Source organism: Pan paniscus, chromosome 20 (genome assembly GCF_029289425.2).
Source record: "Pan paniscus chromosome 20, NHGRI_mPanPan1-v2.0_pri, whole genome shotgun sequence".
In the NCBI taxonomy this organism is placed as follows: Eukaryota; Metazoa; Chordata; class Mammalia; order Primates; family Hominidae; genus Pan; species Pan paniscus.
In genome coordinates, this window is record NC_073269.2 from 47,813,946 (window position 1) to 47,840,324 (window position 26,379).

General features: G+C 47.6%; 1 protein-coding gene across 4 annotated transcripts; it reads left to right on the top strand.

Annotated features, from left to right (window-relative positions):
- The first annotated feature begins 2,731 nt into the window (after positions 1–2,731).
- Positions 2,732–24,752, top strand: CEACAM5 (CEA cell adhesion molecule 5). 4 transcript variants are annotated; one of them, XM_008964846.5, is made up of 10 exons: positions 2,732–2,902; positions 3,784–4,143; positions 9,059–9,337; positions 9,738–9,992; positions 11,542–11,820; positions 12,215–12,469; positions 14,016–14,294; positions 15,002–15,256; positions 21,309–21,427; positions 23,261–24,752. In XM_008964846.5, exons 1-9 carry the CDS (start codon positions 2,839–2,841, stop codon positions 21,389–21,391), a joined length of 2,109 nt encoding a protein of 702 aa, XP_008963094.2. In that variant the 5' UTR covers positions 2,732–2,838; the 3' UTR covers positions 21,392–21,427; positions 23,261–24,752. The 4 variants fall into 4 exon arrangements, with proteins under 4 accessions (XP_008963094.2, XP_057156609.1, XP_008963096.2 ...); XM_057300626.1 differs by having other exon boundaries at positions 23,287–24,752; XM_008964848.5 differs by lacking the exon at positions 23,261–24,752 and having other exon boundaries at positions 11,545–11,820.
- Positions 24,753–26,379: the final 1,627 nt, after the last annotated feature.

The following is a 26,379-nucleotide window of genomic DNA, read 5'->3' on the forward strand; positions in this document are numbered from 1 at the left end:
AGGACACAGGCTCTGTGGGGCTGCAGCCCAGGATGGGACTAAGTGTGAAGACATCTCAGCAGGTGAGGCCAGGTCCCATGAACAGAGAAGCAGCTCCCAACTCCCCTGATGCACGGATACACAGAGTGTGTGGTGCTGTGCCCCCAGAGTCGGGCTCTCCTGTTCTGGTCCCCAGGGAGTGAGAAGTGAGGTTGACTTGTCCCTGCTCCTCTCTGCTACCCCGACATTCACCTTCTCCTCATGCCCCTCCCTCTCTAATATGATTTGGATCTATGTCCCCGCCCAAATCTCATGTCAAATTGTAAACCCCAATGTTGGAGGTGGGGCCTTGTGTGAAGTGATTGGATAATGCGGGTGGATTTTCTGCTTTGATGCTGTTTCTGTGATAGAGATCTCACATGATCTGGTTGTTTAAAAGTGTGTAGTGCCTCTCCCCCCCCCTTACTCATGCTCTGCCATGTAAGACGTTCCTGTTTCCCCTTCACCGTCCAGAATGATTGTAAGTTTCCTGAGGCCTCCCCAGGAGCAGAAGCCACTATGCTTCCTGTACAGCTGCAGAATGATGAGCGAATTAAACCTCTTTTCTTTATAAGTTACCCAGTCTCAGGTATTTCTTTATAGCAATGCGAGGACAGAATAATACAATCTTCTACTCCCAGATCCCTGCATACAGTTAGCCCCAGACATCACTGCCCCTGGGAGCATGCACAGCGCAGCCTCCTGCAGACAAAAGCAAAGTCACAAAAGGTGACAAAAATCTGCATTTGGGGACATCTGATTGTGAAAGAGGGAGGACAGTACACTTGTAGCCACAGAGACTGGGGCTCACCGAGCTGAAACCTGGTAGCACTTTGGCATAACATGTGCATGACCTGTGTTCAATGTCTAGAGATCAGTGTTGAGTAAAACAGCCTGGTCTGGGGCCGCTGCTGTCCCCACTTCCCTCCTGTCCACCAGAGGGCGGCAGAGTTCCTCCCACCCTGGAGCCTCCCCAGGGGCTGCTGACCTCCCTTAGCCGGGCCCACAGCCCAGCAGGGTCCACCCTCACCCGGGTCACCTCGGCCCACATCCTCCTCGCCCTCCGAGCTCCTCACACGGACTCTGTCAGCTCCTCCCTGCAGCCTATCGGCCGCCCACCTGAGGCCTGTCGGCTGCCCTCTGCAGGCAGCTCCTGTCCCCTACACCCCCTCCTTCCCCGGGCTCAGCTGAAAGGGCGTCTCCCAGGGCAGCTCCCTGTGATCTCCAGGACAGCTCAGTCTCTCACAGGCTCCGACGCCCCCTATGCTGTCACCCCACAGCCCTGTCATTACCATTAACTCCTCAGTCCCGTGAAGTTCACTGAGCGCCTGTCTCCCGGTTACAGGAAAACTCTGTGACAGGGACCACGTCTGTCCTGCTCTCTGTGGAATCCCAGGGCCCAGCCCAGTGCCTGACACGGAACAGATGCTCCATAAATACTGGTTAAATGTGTGGGAGATCTCTAAAAAGAAGCATATCACCTCCGTGTGGCCCCCAGCAGTCAGAGTCTGTTCCATGTGGACACAGGGGCACTGGCACCAGCATGGGTGGAGGCCAGCAAGTGCCCGCGGCTGCCCCAGGAATGAGGCCTCAACCCCTAGAGCTTCAGAAGGGAGGACAGAGGCCTGCAGGGAATAGATCCTGGTCCGGCCTGACCCTGCAGCCTAATCCAGAGTTCAGGGTCAGCTCACACCACGTGGACCCTGGTCAGCATCCCTAGGGCAGTTCCAGACAAGGCCGGAGGTCTCCTCTTGCCCTCCAGGGGGTGACATTGCACACAGACATCACTCAGGAAACAGATTCCCCTGGACAGGAACCTGGCTTTGCTAAGGAAGTGGAGGTGGAGCCTGGTTTCCATCCCTTGCTCCAACAGACCCTTCTGATCTCTCCCACATACCTGCTCTGTTCCTTTCTGGGTCCTATAAGGACCCTGTTCTGCCAGGGGTCCCTGTGCAACTCCCGACTCCCTCCTAGTACCACCATGGGGAAGGTGGGGTGATCACAGGACAGTCAGCCTCACAGAGGACAGAGACCACCCAGGACAGTCAGGGAGAACATGGACAGGCCCTGAGCCGCAGCTCAGCCAACAGACATGGAGAGGGAGGGTCCCCCTGGAGCCTTCCCCAAGGACAGCAGAGCCCAGAGTCACCCACCTCCCTCCACCACAGTCCTCTCTTTCCAGGACACACAAGACACCTCCCCCTCCACATGCAGGATCTGGGGACTCCTGAGACCTCTGGGCCTGGGTCTCCATCCCTGGGTCAGTGGCGGGGTTGGTGGTACTGGAGACAGAGGGCTGGTCCCTCCCAAGCCACCACCCAGTGAGCCTTTTTCTAGCCCCCAAAGCCACCTCTGTCACCTTCCTGTTGGGCATCATCCCACCTTCCCAGAGCCCTGGAGAGCATGGGGAGACCCGGGACCCTGCTGGGTTTCTCTGTCCCAAAGGAAAATAATCTCCCTGGTGTGACAGACCCAAGGACAGAACACAGCAGAGGTCAGCACTGGGGAAGACAGGTTGTCCTCTCAGGGGATGGGGGTCCATCCACCTTGCCGAAAAGATTTGTCTGGGGAACTGAAAATAGAAGGGAAAAAGGAGGAGGGACAAAAGAGGCAGAAATGAGAGGGGAGGGGACAGAGGACACCTGAATAAAGACCACACCCATGACCCACGTGATGCTGAGAAGTACTCCTGCCCTAGGAAGAGACTCAGGGCAGAGGGAGGAAGGACAGTAGACCAGACAGTCACAGCAGCCCTGACAAAAGCGTTCCTGGAACTCAAGCTCTTCTCCACAGAGGAGGACAGAGCAGACAGCAGAGACCATGGAGTCTCCCTGGGCCCCTCCCTACAGATGGTGCATCCCCTGGCAGAGGCTCCTGCTCACAGGTGAGGGGAGGACAACCTGGGGGAGGGTGGGAGGAGGGAGCACAGAGACTGGCTGGGGTCTCCTGGGTAGGACAGGGCTGTGAGACAGACAGAGGGCTCCTGTTGGAGCCTGAATAGGGAGGAGGACATCAGAGAGGGACAGGAGTCACACCAGAAAAATCAAATTGAACTGGAATTGGAAAGGGGCAGGAAAACCTCAAGTGTTCTATTTTCCTAGTTAATTGTCACTGGCCACTACGTTTTTAAAAATCATAATAACTGCATCAGATGACACTTTAAATAAAAACATAACCAGGGCATGAAACACTGTCCTCATCCGCCTACTGCGGACATTGGAAAATAAGCCCCAGGCCGTGGAGGGCCCTGGGAACCCTCATGAACTCATCCACAGGAATCTGCAGCCTGTCCCAGACACTGGGGTGCAACCAAGATCACACAAATACCTGCCCTCATAAAGCTCATGCTCTCATGGGAGGAAGACAGACATGCAAAGAGATCTAGAATGTGAGGTCAGGTGTTGACAAGAGCCCTGGAGGGAAAGGAGCAGGGAAAGGTCAGAAAAGGAAGACCCAGGGTCTCAAGAGGAGGTGTCAGGGAAGGGATCTCCCAAGAATGCCCTGATGTGAGCAGGACTTGAAGGCAATGGGGAGGGAGCCGTGCAGACCCCTGGAAAAGCGGATTCCACACAGGGAAATGCCAAGGTCGGAGGTGCTAAGGAAATAGGAGACACACTGCTGACCTTGACCTAGTAGGACACACACACACACACTCACTCACTCCAGGGCTGGGGGATGAAGAGACCTGCTCAGGACCCAGGACCCCATTTTTCTACCCTAATGCATAGGTCCCAATATTGACCGATGCTCTCTGCTCTCTCCTAGCCTCACTTCTAACCTTCTGGAACCCGCCCACCACTGCCAAGCTCACTATTGAATCCACGCCGTTCAATGTCGCAGAGGGGAAGGAGGTGCTTCTACTTGTCCACAATCTGCCCCAGCATCTTTTTGGCTACGTCTGGTACAAAGGGGAAAGAGTGGATGCCAACCATCAAATTATAGGATATGTAATAGGAACTCAACAAGCTACCCCAGGGCCCGCATACAGCAGTCGAGAGACAATATACCCCAATGCATCCCTGCTGATCCAGAACATCATCCAGAATGACACAGGATTCTATACCCTACACATCATAAAGTCAGATCTTGTGAATGAAGAAGCAACTGGCCAGTTCCGGGTATACCGTGAGTGATTCCCTCATGACCTCTGGGTGTTGGGGGTCAGTTCTACTTCCCACACACAGGATTATCAGGCCTGGGCTGTGCCTGTGGCCCTCTCTGCATTACGCACCGTGTTAGGGTTTGGGCATTTAGTGCAGGATACACACAGAAGAGACAAACTTCAACAGATCAGAATTCCTTTCTGGCATCCAGACCCTGCAGACACTCACTGCAGAGGAAGGACAGTCTGATGTGGGGGACTTAGCAGGGGGAGGTCAGTCTCAGCCAAGCACCCCGTGCCCTCCCCGTAAACCTGACCCTGAGAAAGACCCTGGAGAACTGCATCAGGGCCTGGCCTGAGGGACCCCTGGGATCTTCACAGAGAAGCTCAGCCCCAGGGCTCCTGGTTCCAGGTGACTCAGGGGAGCCTGTGCCAGGGCTGTGTTGTGGCCTCCTGGGCAAGGCTAACTGGAAGCAAGGACTTAGCAGCTGTCCAAGGGCTGTGGCTCCTGGAGCTGGATTCTGGATGCAGAATCGGACTTTCTGGCCACACCTGTTCCCTGTCCCCAGAGTCTCATTTGGACAAGGACAGAGTCTTGTCCTTTACTTGAGACTCAATGTGGGGAGGATAGATAGACAAGGTTATTAGGGTGTCAGTCCATTGCCCTGGGGATATAGGTGACTCCATGGGAAGCTCAGTGTCCCCAGGAAGAGGAACAGAGGAGAGAAGATGCTCCCGGCAGCTCCTTGTCCACCAGGGATCAGGCCCAGGGCCTTCTCTCTTGGAGGCAAATAAACATAAATGATGTTCATTTGAGCAGCTCCTCTGTGCAGAGCTGAGATCAAGTAATTGTAAATATTTTGAGGTTAATTCACAAACAACCTCACAGCCAAATAGCACTTATCCTACTTATTGAAAGGAAATTGAGGCACAGGGAGACAGTCACTAACAAGGGTCACACAGGCCATAGGTGTCAGATTGAAGTCACGTGAGGTCTGTCTGTAGCCACAGCCCCCTCCTCTCCTCAACCGGGGGTGGGTGGGGCTGTTTGTTGTTAGGCATCTGCATCTGAGACCAGTCATGGGCTTGCGTCCTTTTGTCTTGGGCATCCACAGCTCAGAAGCGGAGATTCTGGTCTGGAGAGTGAGAAGTAAATGGAGAACTAATCAGTTTTACTCTAGAACTAGATCACCTCAACAGTCAGGGTCAGTGCCGGGATTGTCCAGGCCTCTCCCTGAGATCCACAGCCCCCTCACTGGACCTCAAATCCTGTGTTTCCCGATGTGTCAGTATCACTCCCACGGAAGGATAAAGGAAAGGACTTCGCTTTCTCTCCCCACTCACACCCTGTGCCAACAGAGGCCCAAAGTGAGACACACGCTTGCTCAGTAGCTCTCTCATGAAGTGGGGAATGAATGAAGGAATGATCCATAACCTCTATAGAGACTGGATCCTGGATGCAGAATCCTGGGAGGTTCTGACCACACCTGTTCCCTGTCCATCAGGGGCTGAGATCCATGTACCATTCCTCTGACCCCCTGTCCCGAAAGCCACCCTATCTCATGTGACTCTGGGGTTCCTTGGCCATGGGAGGGTTTTCAAGGCTCCCTGGTCCTGGTCGGGACAGCCAAGGGGCTCCTGGTCCTGGGGTCTCCGAGGTCACTATACCCCGCATGGCTCATTGCCATGGGCATTTCTGACTTTCTTCTATTCCTCCATGTTCTTCGTCTTCCTCCCTCTTCATTCCAGCTGAGATGCCCATCCCTGAACATCTTCCTCCACTCTTAGGCCTTCCCCAGATACTCCCTTGAACAAGCCTGGCTGTCCTGTTTTCTTGCCGCTCACACTGTGTCCTGGCCCACTTCCCAGGCAATAGGGAAGGCACAGAAATCAGCCAGAGCAGCCGCCCCTGCCAGGCTCCATCACAAGCCAATGTCAACAGGTCACCAGGAGAATGAGCTTCCGCTGTGTCCCCGCCCAGGGCTCTTTACCTCCATGAGGCCAACACACGGAACAGGCAGCAGGACGGGAATGAGCAACTCCTCCATCCACTCCCTACAATGACTCACCAGGGGGTCAGAGGCAGAAGGACAGGTCTTCAGTCCCCAAAGCCCACATGCTTATTTCACTCACTTCACTACCCACTCCATCTTCATCCTGGTGTGGGGCTCACATCCTCCAGTGGATCCTGGGACCTCCCCCAGGTGGAGCTGGCCAGGCAGGTGCTGTCTGATAGGTTTGCTGCCCATTCCACATACACCTGTGTCCTCATGATGATGCCATTGTCATAAGGTGGAGTCCCTTGGACTGAGAAGTGAACCAGCCACTGGCGTCTCACTTAGACTCTGCCCAGTTACACAAACTTAAACTCTAGTTGTGTTTTCTGAGGTTGATAGGAGAGGAAGAAAACCTTTCACATGCCTGTTTTGAGGCTTCTCCTCTTTTTGCCTAACTCTGCACAGGAACTAGGGGCAGGGAGCGCTTTCTAAATTTACTAACATCACACACATTGCTTCTCCTAACTTGGCATCATTTCTCCCTTTATGTAATTGACACACCTAAGAGTTCCTCTCTGACCGGTTCTGTCCTCTTAACAGGTCTCACATCCCTCTCTCTATTCAGGGAGTCACTGATTTCAAACCACCTTCAGCATCTTCCTTTGAGCATAATGTGATCACTTTGGAATTCAGAGCAGACCTAAACCTTAGCATAATATTAAAAGAAGTACTACTTCCAGCAATTGATCTTAGATCTTTAGGCCATTGATAAGAATTTCCACTTACGGAAAAAAATTAATGTTTCCCCCAAATGTCTTTCACTTTTTAAACTATAGTCAGAAAATAACATGAGATCTAAACTCCTGACAAATTTTTAAGGGCAAATTATAGTACTACAGATTGAATATCCCAAATCCGAAAATCCAAAATCTGAAATGCTCCAAGATCCAACATTTTTTGACCACTGACATGATTCTCAAAAGAAATGCTCACTGAAGGCCAGGCACGGTGGCTCACGCCTGTAATCCCAGCACTTCGGGAGGCCAAGGTGGGCGGATCACAAAGTCAAGAGATCAAGACCATCCTGGCCAACATGGTGAAACCCCGTCTCTACTAAAAATACAAAAATTAGCTGGGCGTGGTGGCGTGCGCCTACAGTCTCAGCTACTTTGGAGGCTGAGGCAGGAGAATCGCCTGAACCCGGGAGGCGGAGGTTGCAGTGAGCAGAGATCGTGCGACTGCACTCCAGCCTGGCAACAGAGCGAGACTCCATCTCAAAAAAAAAGAAAAAGAAAGAAAAGAAAAGAAAAAAGAGAGGCTCACTGGAGCACTTTGGATTCCGTATTTTCAGATTTGGGGTGCTAAACTGGTAAGTATACTGCAAATATTCAAAACTCAAAAACAGTCAGAAATCCAAAACACTTTTAGTCCTAAGCCTTACACATAAGAGATACTCAATCTGTATGAACTATAGGCACCAAGCTGAACAGCAGATCCCTAGAACCTCCTCATCCTGCATAACTGAAACTGCAGACCCATGAACAACTCTCCATTCCCCCAGTTCCCAGGCCCTGACAACCACCATTCTACTCTCTGATTCCACAAGTGTGACTACTCTAGGGACCTCAAATAAGTGGAATCCTACAGTATCTGCCCTGTGAGTGGCTTATTTCATTTAGCATAATGTCCAATGGGAGAAAATAATTGCAAAACTTCTTCTCAAAGTTCTGTCTCATAACTGTCAGACACACATGGTCCTTGAGGGCCAGATTTCCGGCAGTTCATGCTCCCCCTTTTCCACCAGTCAGTTCTGCATTTGCAAATGTCCACATGTATTTATGGAGAGATCCACAGCATCCTCGCCTGCCCTCTGCAAGGGGAGAAGGGACATTAAAGACCAAAGACAGGCCGGGCGCAGTGGCTCATGCCTGTAATCCCAGCACTTTGGGAGGCCGAGGTGGGCGGAACACCTGAGGTCAGAAGTTCAAGACCAGCCTGACCAATATGGTGAAACCCCATCTCTACTAAAAATACAAAATTTAGCTGGGCGTGGTGGGGGGCGCCTGTAGTCCCAGCTATTCAGGAGGCTGAGACAGGAGAATTGCTTGAACCCGGGAGGCAGAGGTGGCCATGAGCCGAGATCGTGCCTGGCCAGCACAGCAAGACTCCATCTCAAAAAACAAACAAACAAAGACCAAAGACAAAGAACATACATATGGTTCTGCTGTTAAATCCGGGCAGCTCCTGCCTGTCACCTGAAGTTCTAGATCATTCCCTGGACTCCACTCTATCTTTAGGGGTCTCTGGCTCAAGTCAGTCATCATCAAACACCTGGGAAAAACTGCCCCACCTTGTGCCTCCACTGCCTAACGACTGAGCTGACCTCCAGGCTTGCCTCTGGTGTCCCCTGTGTTATTTCTGCTGAAATATCCAGTCCCAGGCCAGGCTGCACAATATGTACAGGGTTTAAGGACAATGGGAAGACCCATCACTATCTATTTCTAGGATGTCCTTGCAAAGGGAAACCACAGAAAAAATATACCTAGGGAAACAAAGTAGGACTGAAGGTGGAAGGGACCCAGCACTTGAATGTTCCAGGTGAGGATCCCACAGTGGGCCAAGTAGTCAGCTGATCAGGGAGGGACCAGGAGAGGCACCAGGAGCTGTGACCTCCCCCGCAGTCCTGTGTCTGTCCACAGCCCAATGCTGCTGCTTATTCACACTTGAGAAAGTCTGTGCTTCCCCCACACCGAGCAGGCAGCCTCGCAGTCTCTGAGATCTCAGATCATTGTGCATCTGTCTTGTGACACATGCACCCACCGTGGGCTTTTAAGGGCTCAGGGGTGGGCTGAGAGGTGGAAGGTGCCAACTCTGATTGAAAGATGCCTGTGAGGAATCAAAGGTGCCACACAGGGCAATCTTCTCTCTGTTATCTGCACAGCGGAGCTGCCCAAGCCCTCCATCTCCAGCAACAACTCCAAACCCGTGGAGGACAAGGATGCTGTGGCCTTCACCTGTGAACCTGAGACTCAGGACACAACCTACCTGTGGTGGGTAAACAATCAGAGCCTCCCGGTCAGTCCCAGGCTGCAGCTGTCCAATGGCAACAGGACCCTCACTCTATTCAATGTCACAAGAAATGACACAGCAAGCTACAAATGTGAAACCCAGAACCCAGTGAGTGCCAGGCACAGTGATTCAGTCATCCTGAATGTCCTCTGTGAGTATATCTGCTCCTCTCTGGCCCAGGCTGCCAGCCCAAATCCACAGGGCCAGAGGCAGGATTTCTCAGTCCCTCTCAGGTTCAAGTACACAGACCCTCACCCCTGGACATCCAGACTGTCTGTGACTTTCTGCCCCAGAAAAACCTGGGCAGACCAAGTCTTGACCAAGAATAGGAGGGGAGGGGCTGCTCCTGTCCTGGGAGGCTCAGGGTCCACACCCTATGATGGGAGAAACAGGTGAATATCTCAGACTCAGGCTCAGTAGATACAAGAGGGGTTTGGTTGAGACTTTAGGATTGTGATTCAGCTTAGAGGGACACTGTGGTCCTTCCATAGACCAGGAACTTCCACTTCCCTCTGACAATATCACCTGTGGCTTTATTTTGTTTGCTCCAGATGGCCCGGATGCCCCCACCATTTCCCCTCTAAACACATCTTACAGATCAGGGGAAAATCTGAACCTCTCCTGCCACGCAGCCTCTAACCCACCTGCAGAGTACTCTTGGTTTGTCAATGGGACTTTCCAGCAATCCACCCAAGAGCTCTTTATCCCCAACATCACTGTGAATAATAGCGGATCCTATACGTGCCAAGCCCATAACTCAGACACTGGCCTCAATAGGACCACAGTCACGACGATCACAGTCTATGGTAAGTGGATCCACGAAGCACTGACATCACGTTTTGAGGTGGAGTCTGTCTGGTTTTCAGAGAAGAGCCAGGAAGACATTTTCTATCCCAGCCTGTGTCCAGTGGGCACAAGCAAATCCCAGATTCTCCCACTGAACCTCCCCAATGTGTCTCTACAGACTCTCTTCTTCTTGTTCTGATTTCTCATGGCGGACCCCAGGTCCAGCCTGGAATGTGGGGAGGAGGCTCCCTCAGCCCCACAGCCCTGTGTAGTGGAGGAAGCTTCACAGAGCGGGAAGGAGCAAGGGTTCTCAAGGTCAAATTGCTTCTCTCTGTCACCGATGTGTCCCTTTCTGTCACCTCTTTGTGTTCTTTTGCCTACTCCATGAGCTGCAAGGAACATTCAAGGCTTTGAAACAAGCTCATACTTTTTTCCCAAATGAGAGAAGGAAGCCCCTTGGGTGAGGGAGACACAGCTCAGACTGCTCCCTGCTCTGCTCTGGGCTCCCCTGGGTGACTGGCCTTGCCTGACTCCACCTGGGCGGGAACCAGGTGTGTGGAGAAGGAGCCCGGGTGGTCTGTCCTGAATTCGGCTAAATCAAGCTGCCAATCAACACCAAAGCTTCCCTTCGTCCCGGTCAGGCTGCAGGAAAATGGAAAGAGAGGGAGCCTCAGGGCAGACTCCTGAGCTGTGTCCTGGCTCTGATGTCACCAGCTATATGAGGCTGTGGGCACAGCACATGGGACACAGCACAGGGGACAGCAAGTGACCCACACTTGGAGAAATCAGGAGATTCACCACAGGGGCTCTGCACGGCAGGGAATGGCAGTGTCAAAAATCGTGTATTTATACAGATGGTAACAGTACATATCTAACACAAACTTACCATCTTAAGTTTTCTACACATGCAGTTCAGTGGTATTAAATATATTCCCCTTGTTCTGCTACCATCACCACAATCTACCCACAGGACTCTTTTCTTCCTCCCAAAATGAAACTCTGTTCCCATCAAACTCCTGGGCAGAGCTGCCCCATCTATGGCCCACAGTCTGATCCCTGACTTGTCACCTCTAGACGTGCTCCTAGTCTCCTGCACTATTTCTGCTCAAGCATCCATCTCCATCATCACCTATCTCTAGGATGTCCTTAAATAGCAAAGCCTCAGAGCAAACACAACTTGGCTGGGTGGTGTGGGACTGTGCAGCTGGAAGAAACGCAGCTCCTTCAAATTCCAGGTGAGGACCCCAATGGGCCAGGCAGCCAGCCAGTCAGGAAAGGACCAGAAGTGCTGGGGGCTGTGACCCCCAGCCCTGTGTCTGTCCACAACCCAATGCTACTGCCCAATTCACACTTGAGAAAGTCTGTGCTTCTCCCACACAAAACAGCCAGCCTCATGGTCTCTGAGCCCTCAGATCATTGTGCATCTGTCTTGTGACGCACACACACCTGCCATGAGCTTTTAAGGACTCAGTTGGGCTGAGAGGTGGGAGATGCCAACTCTGATTGATAGATGCCCGTGGAGGAATCACAGGTGCCACACAGGGCAATCTTCTCCTGTTATCTGCACAGCAGAGCCACCCAAACCCTTCATCACCAGCAACAACTCCAACCCCGTGGAGGATGAGGATGCTGTAGCCTTAACCTGTGAACCTGAGATTCAGAACACAACCTACCTGTGGTGGGTAAATAATCAGAGCCTCCCGGTCAGTCCCAGGCTGCAGCTGTCCAATGACAACAGGACCCTCACTCTACTCGGTGTCACAAGGAATGATGTAGGACCCTATGAGTGTGGAATCCAGAACGAATTAAGTGTTGACCACAGCGACCCAGTCATCCTGAATGTCCTCTGTGAGTATCTTCTGTTCCTCTGTGGCTCAGGCTGCCAGCCCAAATCCACATAGCCAAAGTCCAGGCCTCTCAGTCCCTCTCAGGCCCAAGGACAGAGACTTTTACCCCTGGACATCCAGGCTGGCCCTACCCCCAGCAAATCCATGCAGGCCCAGTCCTGACCAAGAATAGGAGGGGAGGGTCTGCTCCTGTCCTGTAACACTCGGGATCCACAGCTGGTGATGGGAGAAACAGATGAATGTCTCAGACTCTGGCTAATTGGCTACAGTAGGGGTTTGGTTAGGACTTCAGGATTGTGACTTGGCTCAGGGGGACACTGTTGCCCTTTCACAGACCAGGAGCTTCCCCTTTGCTCTGATGACATTCACCTGTGGCCCTATTCTCTTTGCTCCAGATGGCCCAGACGACCCCACCATTTCCCCCTCATACACCTATTACCGTCCAGGGGTAAACCTCAGCCTCTCCTGCCATGCAGCCTCTAACCCACCTGCACAGTATTCTTGGCTGATTGATGGGAACATCCAGCAACACACACAAGAGCTCTTTATCTCCAACATCACTGAGAAGAACAGCAGACTCTATACCTGCCAGGCCAATAACTCAGCCAGTGGCCACAGCAGGACTACAGTCAAGACAATCACAGTCTCTGGTAAGTGGATCCCTGGACCATTAGCAATATGTTCTGGAGCGGAATCTGTCTGGTTTTCAGAAAAGAGCCAGGAAGAAATTTTCTTTCCTAGTATGCATCCAATGGGCACAAGCAATCCCAAATTCAATCCTGAGCACTCCCAATTTGTCTCTACAGACACTCTTCCCTTTGTTTTTCTGATTTCTCATGGCTAACCTTGTGTCCACCCTGAGAAATGTGGGGAGGGGGCTTCATCAGCCCTGAGCCCTATGTAGTGGAAGGGGCTTCACAGAGGGGGAAGCAAGAAGGGTCCTCAAGGTCAAGTTGCTCCTCTCTGTCACCAATATGTCCCTTTCTGACACCACTTTGTGTTCTTTTACCTAATCCATGAACTACAAGGAACATCTGAGGCTTTGAAACAAGCTCACACTTTTTCCCCAAATGAGAGGAGGATGCCCCTTGGATGAGGGAGGAGCAGCTCAGACTCTGCTCCCGGCTCCGCTCCGGGATCCCCCAGTGACTGGCCCTGCCCTGACTTCACCTGGGGTGGGATCCGGGCATGTGGAGAAGGTGCTCAAGTGGCCTGTCCTGAATCTGGCTAAGTCAAGATGCCAGTTGAAGCCAAGCCTTTCCAGGGTCAGGCTACAGGGAAATAAGAAGAGAGGGAGCCTCGGGGCAGACTCCTGAGCTGTGTCCTGGAGTCTGAAGTCACCGGCTTATGAGATTGTGGGCACAGCACATGGGACACAGCACAGAAGACAGTCAGTGGCACACACTTGGAGACACACAGAGATTCACCCATGGGGATTCAACATGGCAGGGAAGGGGCAGTGCCAAAATGTGTGTGTTTATAGACAGGGTAAGAATACCAGCCACTATATATATCTAACATAAGACACCATTTTAACCTTTCTATGTATGCAGTTTAGTAGTATTAAATATTTTCCCATTATTCTGCTACCATCATCACCATCCACCCACAGAACTCTTTTCTTCTTCCTAAAATGAAACTCTGTTCCCATCAAACTCTTGGGTAGAGCTGCCCACCTGTGGCCCACAGCCTGACCCCTGAACTCACCTCTAGACTTGCTCCTGGTCTCCTGAGCTATTTCTGCTTAAACACCCATCCCCATCATCACCCATCTCCAGGATAGCCTTGAAACAAAAGGCTCAGAGAAAACACCCCATGGTTGGGTGGTGTGGGACTGTGCAGCTGAACGGGATTCAGCACCCACAAGTCCCCAGGTTGGCCAGGCCGTCAGCCATCAGGGAAGAACCAAAGGAGGTTCTGGGGGCTGTGACTCCCAGTCCTGGGTCTGTCCACAACCCAACGCTGCTGCCCAATTCACACTTGAGAAAGTCTGTGCTTCCCCCACACAAAGCAGCCAGCCTTACAGTCTCTGAGCCCTCAGATCATCGTACATCTGTCTTGTGATACACACACCTGCCGTGGGCTTTTAAGGACTCGGGTGGGCTGAAGGGTAGGAGTTGCCAACTCTGATTGAAAGATGCCTGTGAGGAATCAAAAGTGCCACACAGGGCAATCTTCTCTCTGTTATCTGCACAGCGGAGCTGCCCAAGCCCTCCATCTCCAGCAACAACTCCAAACCCGTGGAGGACAAGGATGCTGTGGCCTTCACCTGTGAACCTGAGGCTCAGAACACAACCTACCTGTGGTGGGTAAATGGTCAGAGCCTCCCGGTCAGTCCCAGGCTGCAGCTGTCCAATGGCAACAGGACCCTCACTCTATTCAATGTCACAAGAAATGACGCAGGAGCCTATGCATGTGGAATCCAGAACTCAGTGAGTGCAAACCACAGTGACCCAGTCACCCTGGATGTCCTCTGTGAGTATCTTCTGTTCCTCTGTGGCCCTGGTTTCCAACCCAAATCCACACAGCCAGAGGCCAGGACTCTCAGTTCTCCTCAGGTCCAAAGAGGCAGACTCCCACCCCTGGACACCCAGGCTGGCCATAACTTCCTGTCCCAGGAAAACTTGGGCAACTTCAGCCTGGACCAAGAATAGGAGGGGAGAGGCTGCTCCTGTCCTAGGAGGCTCAGAGTCCACAGCCTATAATGGGAGAAACAGATGAACGTCTCAGACCCAGACTCAGTGGACATGAGAGTTATGGTTTGGACTTTTTTTTTTTTTTTTTTGAGACGGAGTCTCGCTCTTTCGCCCAGGCTGGACTGCAGTGGTGTGATCTCGGCTCACTGCAAGCTCCGCCTCCCAGGTTCACACCATTCTCCTGCCTCAGCCTCCCGAGTAACTGGGATTACAGACACGTGCCACCATGCCCAGCTAATGTTTTTTGTATTTTTAGTAGAGACGGGGTTTCACCATGTTGGTCAGGCTGGTCTCGAACTCCTGATCTGCCTGCCTCGGCCTCCCAAAGTGCTGGGATTACAGGCGTGAGCCACCGCACCCGGCCGATTTGGACTTTTTAATACAGGATTGGGACAAGATTCAGAGGGACACTGTGGCCCTTCTACAATCAGGAGCTTCCCCTTTCCTCTGATGATATCACCTGTGGCTTTGTTCTCTTTGTTCCAGATGGGCCGGACACCCCCATCATTTCCCCCCCAGACTCGTCTTACCTTTCGGGAGCGAACCTCAACCTCTCCTGCCACTCGGCCTCTAACCCATCCCCGCAGTATTCTTGGCGTATCAATGGGATACCGCAGCAACACACACAAGTTCTCTTTATCGCCAAAATCACGCCAAATAATAATGGGACCTATGCCTGTTTTGTCTCTAACTTGGCTACTGGCCGCAATAATTCCATAGTCAAGAGCATCACAGTCTCTGGTAAGTGGCTCCCTGGAGCATCAGCATCATGTTCTGGGGTGGAGTCTATCTGGTTCTCACAAAAGAGCCAAGAAGACATTTTCTTTCCCAGTCTGTGTTCCATGGGCACAAGGAAATCCCAAATTCTATCCTGAGCCCCCTCACTCCATCTCGGCCAACTCTCTCCTCCCCGGCTTCTCTGATATCTCACGGCTGACCTCGGGTCCAGCCTGGAATGTGGGGAGGGGCCTCCCTTAGCCCCAGAAGGCCCCCTATAGTGAAAAGGACTTCATAGTCCAGAAGAAAGAAGGGACCTTAAGGTCAAGTTGCTCCTCTCTATCACCAATATGTCCCTTTCTGTCACCTCTTTGTGTTTTTTCACCTACTCTATGAGCTACAAGGAACAAGGAGGCTTTGAAACCAGCCCACACTTTTTCCCCATATGAGAGGAGGAAGCCCCTTGGATGAGGCAGGAGCAGCTCAGACTCTGCTCCCTGCTCTGCGCCCGGCTCACCCGGTGACTGGCTCTGCCCTGGCTCCATTTGGGGTGGGACCGGGGCATGTGGACAAGGTGTCCAGGTGGCCTGTTTTGAATCTGGATAAATCAAGCTGCCAATCCACAGCAGAGCCTCCCTTGGGTCAGGTTGCAGGGAAATGGGAAAAGAGGGAGCCTCAGGACAGACTCCTGAGCTGTGTCCTGGCTCTGAAGTCACTGGCTGTATGAGGCTGTGGACACAGCACATAGGACACAGCAGAGGAAAGTGAGTGACACACACTTGGAGAAATAGGGAGATTCAGCCATAGGGGCTCTGCATAGGAGGGAACAGGCAGTGCCAAAAAGTGTGTGTTTATAGAGAGGGTAAGACTATCAGCCACTATATACATCTAACATAAAACTTACCATTAACCATTTCTAAGTGTACAATTAAGTGAAACAGCATAAATATCAATCAAGTATATTGCCCGGTGTGGTGGCTCATCCCTGTAATCCCAGCACTTTGGGAGGCCAAGGCGAGTGGATCACCTGAGGTCAGGAGTTCAAGATACAGAAAAAAAAAAAATAGCTAGGCATGGTGGTGGGTGCCTGTAATCCCAGCTACTCGGGAGGCTGAGGCAGGAGAATCGCTCGAACCTGGGCGGCGGAGGTTGCAGTGAGCCGAGATTGAGCCACTGCACTCCAGCCTGGGTGACAGAGTGAGACTACATCACAAAAAAAAAAAAAAAAAAAAAGAAAGGAAAAAATAAATCAAGTCTTTTTATACTCATGTCTAACCATCACATCACACTATCCATTTCCAGAACTTTTTCATCTTACCATATTAAACTCTGTACCCAATAAACAGTAACTCCTTCTCTCCCCTAAACTCTGGTAACCTCCATTCTACTTTCTGTCTCTAGGTAATCAACTATTCTAACGATCTTACAAAAATGGAATTATATAATAGTTGTCCTTTTGTGTCTGCCCTATTTCACTTAGCATAATGTCTTCAAGGTTCATCCATTTTGCACCATGTATCACAATTTCTTCCTTGTTAAGGTTGAAGAACATTCCATTGTATGGATACACCTCATTTTTCTATCCACTTATCTTTCAATGGACTTTTCAGTTGTTTCCACCTTTTGGCTATTGTGAGTAATGCTGCTGTGAACATCAGTGTACAAATATCTGTTCAAATCACTGCCTTCAATTCTTTTTGGTGTATGTCCAGAAATGGAATTGGTAGATCAAATGTTAATTCTTTTTTTGTTTGTTTGTTTGTTTTTTGAGATGGAGTCTCGCTCTGTCGACCAGGCTGGAGTGCACTGGCGCGATCTCGGCTCACTGCAAGCTCCGCCTCCCGTGTTCACGCCATTCTCCTGCCTCAGCCTCCCGAGTAGCTGGGACTACAGGTGCCCGCCAACAAGCTTGGCTAATTTTTTTATTTTTATTTTTAGTAGAGACTGAGTTTCACAGTGTTAGCCAGGATGGTCTCGATCTCCTGACCTCGTGATCCGCCCACCTTGGCCTCCCAAAGTGCTGGGATTACAGGCATGAGCCACCGTGTCCGGCCCCAAATGTTAATTATTTATTTAATTTTTTGAGGAACCACCATACCATTTTCCACAGTAGCTAATATTTCACATTTCTATCAGCAATGCACTAGAGTTCCAATTTTTCCACCTCCTTGAAAACACTTATTGTTTTGTGGCCATCCTGATGTGTGTGAGGTGGAGTATCATTGTGGCTTTGACTTGCATATCTCTAAGTGTTAGTGATGTTGAGCATATTTGCATGTGCTTGTTGGCCATTTGTATATCTTCCTAGGAGAAATCTCTACTTTAGTCCTTTGTCCATTTATTAATTGGGATTTTGGATTTTTGTGGTTGTTGATTTGTAATAGTTCTTCATATATTCTGGAAATTAATCCCTTATCAGATATATGATTTGCAAATATATTTCCCATTTCATAGGTTGCCTTTTCAGTTTCTCGATAATGTTCTTTAATATATAAAAGTTTTTAATTTTCGAGGCCCTGCACGGTGGCCACGCCTGTAATCCCAGCACTTTGGGAGGCCAAGGCAGGTGGATCACAAGGTCAGGAGATCAAGACCATCCTGGCTAACACAGTGAAACCCCGTCTCTACTAAAAATACAAAAAAAATTAGCCAGGCGTGGTGGTGAGCGCCTGTAGTCCCAGCTACTCAAGAGGCTGAGGCAGGAGAATGGCATGAACCCAGGAGGTGGAGCTTGCAGTGAGCTGAGATCGCACCACTGCACTCCAGCCAGGGTGACAGAGCGAGATTCTGTCAAAAAAAAAAAAAAAGTTTTTAATTTTCATGAAGTCCAGTTTATCTATTTTTTCTTTTGTTGCCTATTTGTTGTTATAACCAAGAAATCACTGTGAAATTAAATGTCATTAAGCTTTTTTCCCTATGTTTTCTTCTCAGAGTTTTATACTTTTCACTCTTACATTTAGGTCTTTGATCCATTTTAGGTTAATTTTCCTATATGGTATCAGGCAAAGATTCAACTTGTTCTTGTGCATGGATATTCAGCTTTCCCTATATCATTTGTTGAAAAGACTGTCCTTTCCCCATTAAATGGTCTTGGCACCCTTATCAAAAATCATTTGGCCATAAATGCAAGCATTTCTTTCTGGGCTCTATATTCTATTGCTTTGGTTTCAATATCTTCCTTTATGCCAATACCACACTGTATTGATTACTGTGGCTTTATAGCAAATGCTGAAATCAGGAAGTGTGAGTCCTCCAGCTTCATTCTTTATTTTCCAGGTTGTTTGGCTATTTAGAGTCCTGAGATTCCATATGAATTTCAGGATATGTTTTTCTATTTCTGCAAAAAATGTCACTGGGACTCTGGTACGAATTGCGTTGAACCTGCAGCTCACTTTGAGTGGTATTGTCCTCCTAGCAATATTGAGACTTCCCATCCATGAAAAAAATGTCTTTCCATCTATTGATGTTGTCTTTAATTTCCTTCAGCAGGGTTTTATAGTTTTCAGGGTACAGTCCTTTCACCTCCTTGGTTGAGCTTATTTCTAACTATTTTATACTATTTTATGTTAATGTGAATTGGAAATTTTTTCTTAATTTCCTTTTAGATTGTTCATTGTTAGTGTGTAGAAGTACAACTGATGTTTGCGTGTTGATTTTGTATCCTGCAACATCACTGAATTTATTTATTAACTCTAACAAGTTTTTTAATCTTCAGGGTTTTCTACATAGAAGTCCAAGTTATCTGAAAACAGAGATCATTTTACTTCTTCTTTCCAATTTGGATGTCTTTTTCTTTCTTGCCTAATTTCTCTGGCTAGGACTTCTAATACTGTGTTGAATAGACATGGCAAAAGCAGGCATTCTTGTCTTGTTCCTGGTCTTACAGGGAAAGCTTTCAGTCTTTCTCCATTGAGTATCATGTTAGCATTGGGCTTTTCACACATTGCCTTTATTATGCTGAGGTGGTTTCCTTCCATTCATAATTAGAGTGTTTTTGTTGTGAAAGAATGGTGAATTTTGTCAAATGCTTTTATTGGTTCTATCTAATTATAGGCCTATTAAATTTTTTTGTGTTTCCAGGAATTTGTCCATTTCATCTAGGTTATTCAACAGTTTGTTGGCATACAATTATTCATAGCATTCTTGTAGTCCTTAATATTTCTGTAGAATTTGTAGCATTGGTAGCAATATCTCCATTTTCTTTTTTTTTTTTTTTTTCTTCTTTTTCTTTTTTAAGAGACTCTGTAGCCCAGCGCAAGCTATAGTGCAGTGGTGCCATCATAGCTTACTGCAGCCTCAACCTCCAAGGCTCAAGTGATCTTCTACCCCAGCTTCTTGAGAAGCTGGGACTACAGACATGTGCCACCATGCCTGGATAGTATTTTAAAGAAATTTTGTAGACCCTGTGTCTCCCTATGTTGCCCAGGCTGGTCTTGACCTCCTGACCTCAAGCAATCCTCTTGCTTGAGACTCCCAATGTGCTGGGATTAAATGTGTGAGCCGCCATACCTCCATTTTCATTTCTGATTTTAGTAATTTGAATCTTCTCTCTTTTTTCTTAGTCAATCTAATAAATGACTGTCAATTTTGTTGATCTTTTTTGAAGAACCAACTTTTGGTTTCATTGATTCCTTCTATTGTTTTTCAATTTTCCATTTTATTTATTTAAACTCTAATCCTTATTATTTCCTTCATGTACTATCTGTGGTTTGAGGTGGTTCTTTTTCTATATCCTGAAGTTGTAAAGTTAGGTTGTTGATTTGAGATCTCTCTTTATTTTTAATGTATTTGCCATTAAATTTCTCACACAAGATTCTTAACTTCTCTGAGCCTTCAATTCTTCAACTGAAAATTGTAATAATTCTCATCACCAGGAAATGGAGGAAAAATGAAAATTGCAATAAGAATGACTGTTTAACAGTATTGTTTTAAAGATTTAATGTAATATTCGATTAAGCCTTCAGCAAAATGCTACACACAGAGGGAAACTTCATAAATATTAGCTGCTAGTATCACTACTGTTATTATTAGCTTGAAGTTAGGCAGTTCTAGAGCCAAATCCTAGATCCACTTCTCACTAATTATATGACTTTGGATAAGTTTTTTCACCACTCCAAGTCCCTGTCGTTTCATCTGTAAGATGGAAATCATGCCTACCCAACAGGGTTATTGTATGGATCAAATGAGATGCCAGAAAAGCATTTACAGTAGCTAACATTGCATTAATCATCAGCCTGAGTTGACTGGTGAGAGCCAAGCCCCAAATGAAAACCCACTAGGACATGGTTACTGGCTAAAAATGGGGGAGAGAAAAAAAAGTTAAGTGCAAAGAATCAAGCCTGGTATGTTAGTTTTCATCCACTGAGATTCAGCCAAGATGGAATTAGAGGTGCAAGATAATTTACCGGGGAAAATCACCATGAGGAAAAGTGGAGTAGAAGTGGGAGGAGCCTGAGAGAGCCCTCAGACCACGATGCAGATCTGATTCCTGAGAAGGAGAAAGAGGAGAGAGTTTCAGATAGTGATGCAGTTCTCAGAGTTTCCACAAGGCTGGTGGGGCGTCTTCAAGCCCCTCACCCATGAGAGAGAAGCAGAGTCCCCCAGAACTGGGCTTTTCATTCCCCTGGTGGGAGTCCATGAGAAGCGAGTTCTCTGTGCAACGGACTTAGTAAATACAGAATGCACTAGCCTGGGCCTTCTGCCAATCAAGTCCCTGCCACAGAGACCCAACAGACTTATTTATGCCTACCACAACTGAGACACTGAGAAAAAGATGCAACCATGAAAAGATAGAAAGTTCTAATGACACGCAAAAATAGCAATCAGACTTTCTCAAATTTCAAAGCCTTCAGAAATATCTGAGTGCAGACAGGCCAGGGCGGAATTGACAGAAGACTGATCACCAACTAGCAACACAGTGAGAGAGAAAAAATTGCAACTTTCCCACAAAACTAATGCATTCCTTGAAGCAACAAGTAGAGACTGCTTCATGCTGAGAGCTGGAACCTGGGGCACCCCACTGTAAAATAACATTACATTCATTCCTTCTCTTTTCTTTCCATGACAGACGATTCAGCATCTGGAACTTCTCCTGGTCTCTCAGCTGGGGCCACTGTCAGCATCATGATTGGAGTGCTGGTTGGGGTTGCTCTGATATAGCAGCCCTGGTGTAGTTTCTGCATTTCAGGAAGACTGGTAGGTATAACGGCCTTTCCTCTTGTTCTGTTTCCTGCAGTGCTGACTGCCATGCTTGGGAGAGGGAAAGGATTTCTTCACCTGTATCTGGGACTGGATCTCCTCCTCCTACCCCCAAGCTCCTGCTTCTCAGCACTAATTCCTGCAGGTCTCTTCTTCCCTGGTCTTCATGCTCCCTGTATGCCACTGTCTCTTAGATATAATTATCCCCAGCCTCTGCTCATTTGTTTCCCAGATTCAATACATTGTCAAAGCCTCTTGGTCCTTTTTTAACATCTCTCACTTGTGTCATTCTCTCCATTCCCATAAACCTCAACAACTGCTCAAAGTCCTGCTTGGCCCCTTGTTGCCAGTCTTTGAAATCTTTCTTGCATATGACTGCCTCATTACCTTCCTAAAATCTAGTTCACTCGCCTACTCAAGAAGACACAGGGGCCTACTGTGGTGTATTAGATAAGTTCACATTTCTTCTCTTTACTAATCTTTTTCACTTCCTTTACCACCACTCCCTTATATAATTCCATCATCCTAATAGATCTGTTTCCCTACACATCCCTGCCTCTCCACCCCACATGTACACAGAATTCTTAGTTCCAGTGTTACACCTAAAAACATGTCAAACAGGGTGACCTCCTTCCACTGTCTGCACTGTGGAGTTACCCACACCCTTAATCACAAGCAACTTCTGACCTCATGAAGAACAAAGACTGTGGCATTAACATGTGAGTCTTAAGCTCAGGACACAACCTGCCTGTGGCTGAGAACCTTTTCCTGATAACCAATTCATGTGTTCATAACAGATACAGAAATGAAGAAGGCAAGGTCCTTAATTCTATGACAGGAGACAAAACCTGAAAAACAATCATAATACCAAAATAGAAAGGAGTGAACATCACAAGAAATCAGAGAAATCTGATGGAAAATATAGCTACACATTGGAATCACTCAGAAACATTTTATAAAATGGATACTTAAGTCCCACCCATAAATTCTGATTTACTTGTCTGGAGTGGGACCCAGGCATTCGTAATTTTTAAGCCTCCCCAGATGCTACTAATGTGTAGCCAAGATGGAGAGACCCCGTTCTAAATAGGTAGGACTTGGGGCTAAACCCATGACTTTCAGCTAGGAGTATTAGAATTGCCCATGGAGTTTTTCTGGCCAGGCACGGTGGCTCACGCCTATAATCCCAGCACTTTGGGAGGCCGAGGCGGGCGGATCAGGAGTTCGAGACCAGCCTGACCAACATGGTGAAACCCCCTCTCTACTAAAAATACAAAAAAATCAGCTGGGCATGGTGGCACGTGCCTGTAATTCCAGCTACTCAGAAGGCTGAGGCAGGAGAATCGCTTGAACCCGGGAGGTGGAGATTGCAGTGAGCCAAGATCGTGCCACTGCACTCCAGCCTGGGCGACAGAGCAAGACTCCATCTCAAAAAAAAAAAAAGAAAAAAAAGAATTGCCTGTGGAGTTTTTCAACATACGTAAGCCTATACTTCGTTGGCCCTGTTCATTAATGGGCTCCACCAGGAACTTAGGAATCTAGTTGAGAAACAGAAGCTAAATGGAAAGGCCACATTATTTGATATGTTAAATTATATGGGAAGCACTGTCAAATCATTAGTGATGTTAAACTTTCTCTAAGTTATATTTATGAGTATGTTATTGATGTATTCCAAAAGTTATATAAGAAATTCTAGAAATCTAATAGGTTATCAGCCATAATGTCATATGCCACAGAAGTAACTAAATTTCTATGTGAGTTGTGTTCTTATTATAATAAATTATCATCAGATTTTTAACCGTACTCATTTTAAATCTTTGTCATTCACAGACAGTTGTTTTGATTCTTCCTTAAAGCATTTGCAACAGCTACAGTCTAAAATTGCTTCTTTACCAAGGATATTTACAGAAAAGACTCTGACCAGAGATCGAGACTATCCTAGCCAACATTGTGAAACCCCATCTCTACTAAAAATACAAAAATGAGCTGGGCTTGGTGGCGCGCACCTGTAGTCCCAGTTACTCGGGAGGCTGAGGCAGGAGAATCGCTTGAACCCGGGAGGCGGAGATTGCAGTGAGCCCAGATCGCACCACTGCACTCCAGCCTGGCAGCAGAGCAAGACTCCATCTCAAAAAGAAAAGAAAAGACTCTGACCTGTACTCTTGAATACAAGTTTCTGATACCACTGCACTGTCTGAGAATTTCCAAAACTTTAATGAACAAACTGACAGCTTCATGAAACTGTCCACCAAGATCAAGCAGAGAAAATAATTAATTTCATGGGACTAAATGAACTAATGAGGATAATATTTTCATAATTTTTTATTTGAAATTTTGCTGATTCTTTAAATGTCTTGTTTCCCAGATTTCAGGAAACTTTTTTTCTTTTAAGCTATCCACAGCTTACAGCAATTTGATAAAATATACTTTTGTGAACAAAAATTGAGACATTTACATTTTCTCCCTATGTGGTCGCTCCAGACTTGGGAAACTATTCATGAATATTTATATTGTATGGTAATATAGTTATTGCACAAGTTCAATAAAAATCTGCTCTTTGTATAACAGAATACATTTGAAAACATTGGTTATATTACCAAGACTTTGACTAGAATGTCATATTTGAGGATATAAACCCATAGGTAATAAACCCATAGGTACTACAAACAAAGTCTGAAGTCAGCCTTGGTTTGGCTTCCTAGTGTCAATTAAACTTCTAAAAGTTTAATCTGAGATTCCTTATAAAAACTTCCAGCAAAGCAACTTTAAAAAAGTCTGTGTGGGCCGGGCGCGGTGGCTCACGCCTGTAATCCCAGCACTTTGAGAGGCCGAGGCGGGCGGATCACGAGGTCAGGAGATCCAGATCATCCTGGCTAACACAGTGAAACCCCGTCTCTACTAAAAATACAAAAAAAGTTAGCCGGGCGTGGTGGTGGGCGCCTGTAGTCCCAGCTACTCAGGAGGCTGAGGCAGGAGAACGGCATGAACCCGGGAGGCAGAGCTTGCAGTGAGCCAAGATCATGCCGCTGCACTCCAGCCTGGGCGACAAAGTGAGACTCCGTCAAAAAAAAAAAAAAAAAAAAAAAGTCTATGTGGTCAGTCACTCCTCTTGCTGCAGTTATGAAAAGAATGAGGCCAAGTCTGATGAAAATAAACTTATTTTGAAAACAAATTTGTCTTATTGGGATTATCTTTGGTAGAGAGATGCCTATGAAGAGAAATTATGTTGAAAAAAAAAACTATAGTACACCTGTTATGAGACTGTCACTTTGTACATTGTTGAGTTTTTATTATCCACCTGTAGACTAGAGTGGACCATGAATTCTTCCACTTTCTTCAATCCCATTTTCTACCATGGAATCACTAAGAGCAAAGTCTGCTCTGTTCCTGAAGCTCTATAAGCTACAGATGGATAACTCAATGTAAATTTCATGGGAAAACATTCCTGCCTAAGGTGTGGGCCACTCAGAGCTCACCAGTATGTTCAACACTATAACTAGAGACACTGAAACTGCAAACCAGCATAAGAAATTGACAACTTCACACTGTAGACAGCTTTTCCCAAGATGTCAGAACAAGACTTCCTACCATGATGAGGCTCCTACCCCTCTTAATTTGTCCTAGCTCATGCCTGCCTCTTTCACTTGGCAGGATAATGTTGTAATTAGAATTTCACAGGAAGTATCTTCCGAGGGTAGCTTAACAGAGTATCAGATCTATGATATCACTACCAAATTTTTACATAAGAGATCCTTTAGTCCACTCAACGGCTGACATTAGCAGCATCTTTAATACAACTGTTTGTTCAAAGGCACGGTGGTCCCTTTTAAAGTTACACTTCTAGACTCACCTGTTCTCACTCCCTGTTTTAATGTAACCCAGCCATGAGATGCCAGATAATAGAATTGCTACCTACTAGCTGAACAGGAAGGAACCTGTGCTGTTTCTGACACTTCTTGTTGCACATAGATAAATACAGTGGGTATTATAGAGACTCAGTTGCAGAAATTAACAAACATGCTGCTTGGTTAAAATGGGTAGACTCATCTGGCTCATTCTTTATTCCATTTTAGTTGGTTTGCATCTTGCCTAAGGTGCATAGTCCAAACTCTTGGTATTATTCTCCTGATAGTCACACTAGTAGTCTCCCTGTTGTGCTGTAATCTCTAAAAGCTTTAAATGTTTGCATGCAGCTATCCATCGAATGTCAAATGGTTTCTCTTTGGCTGGAATGACAAAATTCAAAGGAATGTGTGATCAGGAGGACATCATAACCTATGAATGATGGAAGCCCAAAATGATGGTAGCTGAGAGTAATGTCAGTGCTTTCAGTTTTGGTCACACTCTCCCCTAAGTGAGAGCATAGAGACTCCAAATAGGGCCACTGATGCTAAATGTTACATACTCCAACTGAAATTTTAAGAAAGCAGATAGATCCCAAAACAGACCAATTTAAAAAAATAAAATAAATAAATAAATAAAAAGGCCAGGCACGGTGGCTAACGCCTATAATCCCAGCACTTTAGGAGGGTGAGGCAGGCGGATCACGAGGTCAGGCGTTTGAGACCAGCCTGACCAACATGATGAAACCCCGTCTCTACTAAAAATACAAAAATTAGCTGGGTGTGGTGGCACATGCCCTGTAATCCCAGCTACTCAGGAGGCTGAGGGAGGAGAATCACTTGAACTTGGGAGGTGAAGGTTGCAGTGAGCTGAGATTGCACCACTGCACTACACCCTGGATGACAGAGTGAGATTCCACCTCAAAAAAAAAAAAAGAGAGATTCCAATCTACTTGAATTAACACAATAAGGAGGTCCCCTTTGCTTTAATTTTTATAAAAAAGTAACCTGAATTAAACTGATGTTAACCAATATATTTATTTCTACTGCTCTCTTTTCTTGTTCAAATTTGACAAAACCCACTGTTCTGTTATTGTATGGCCAAAG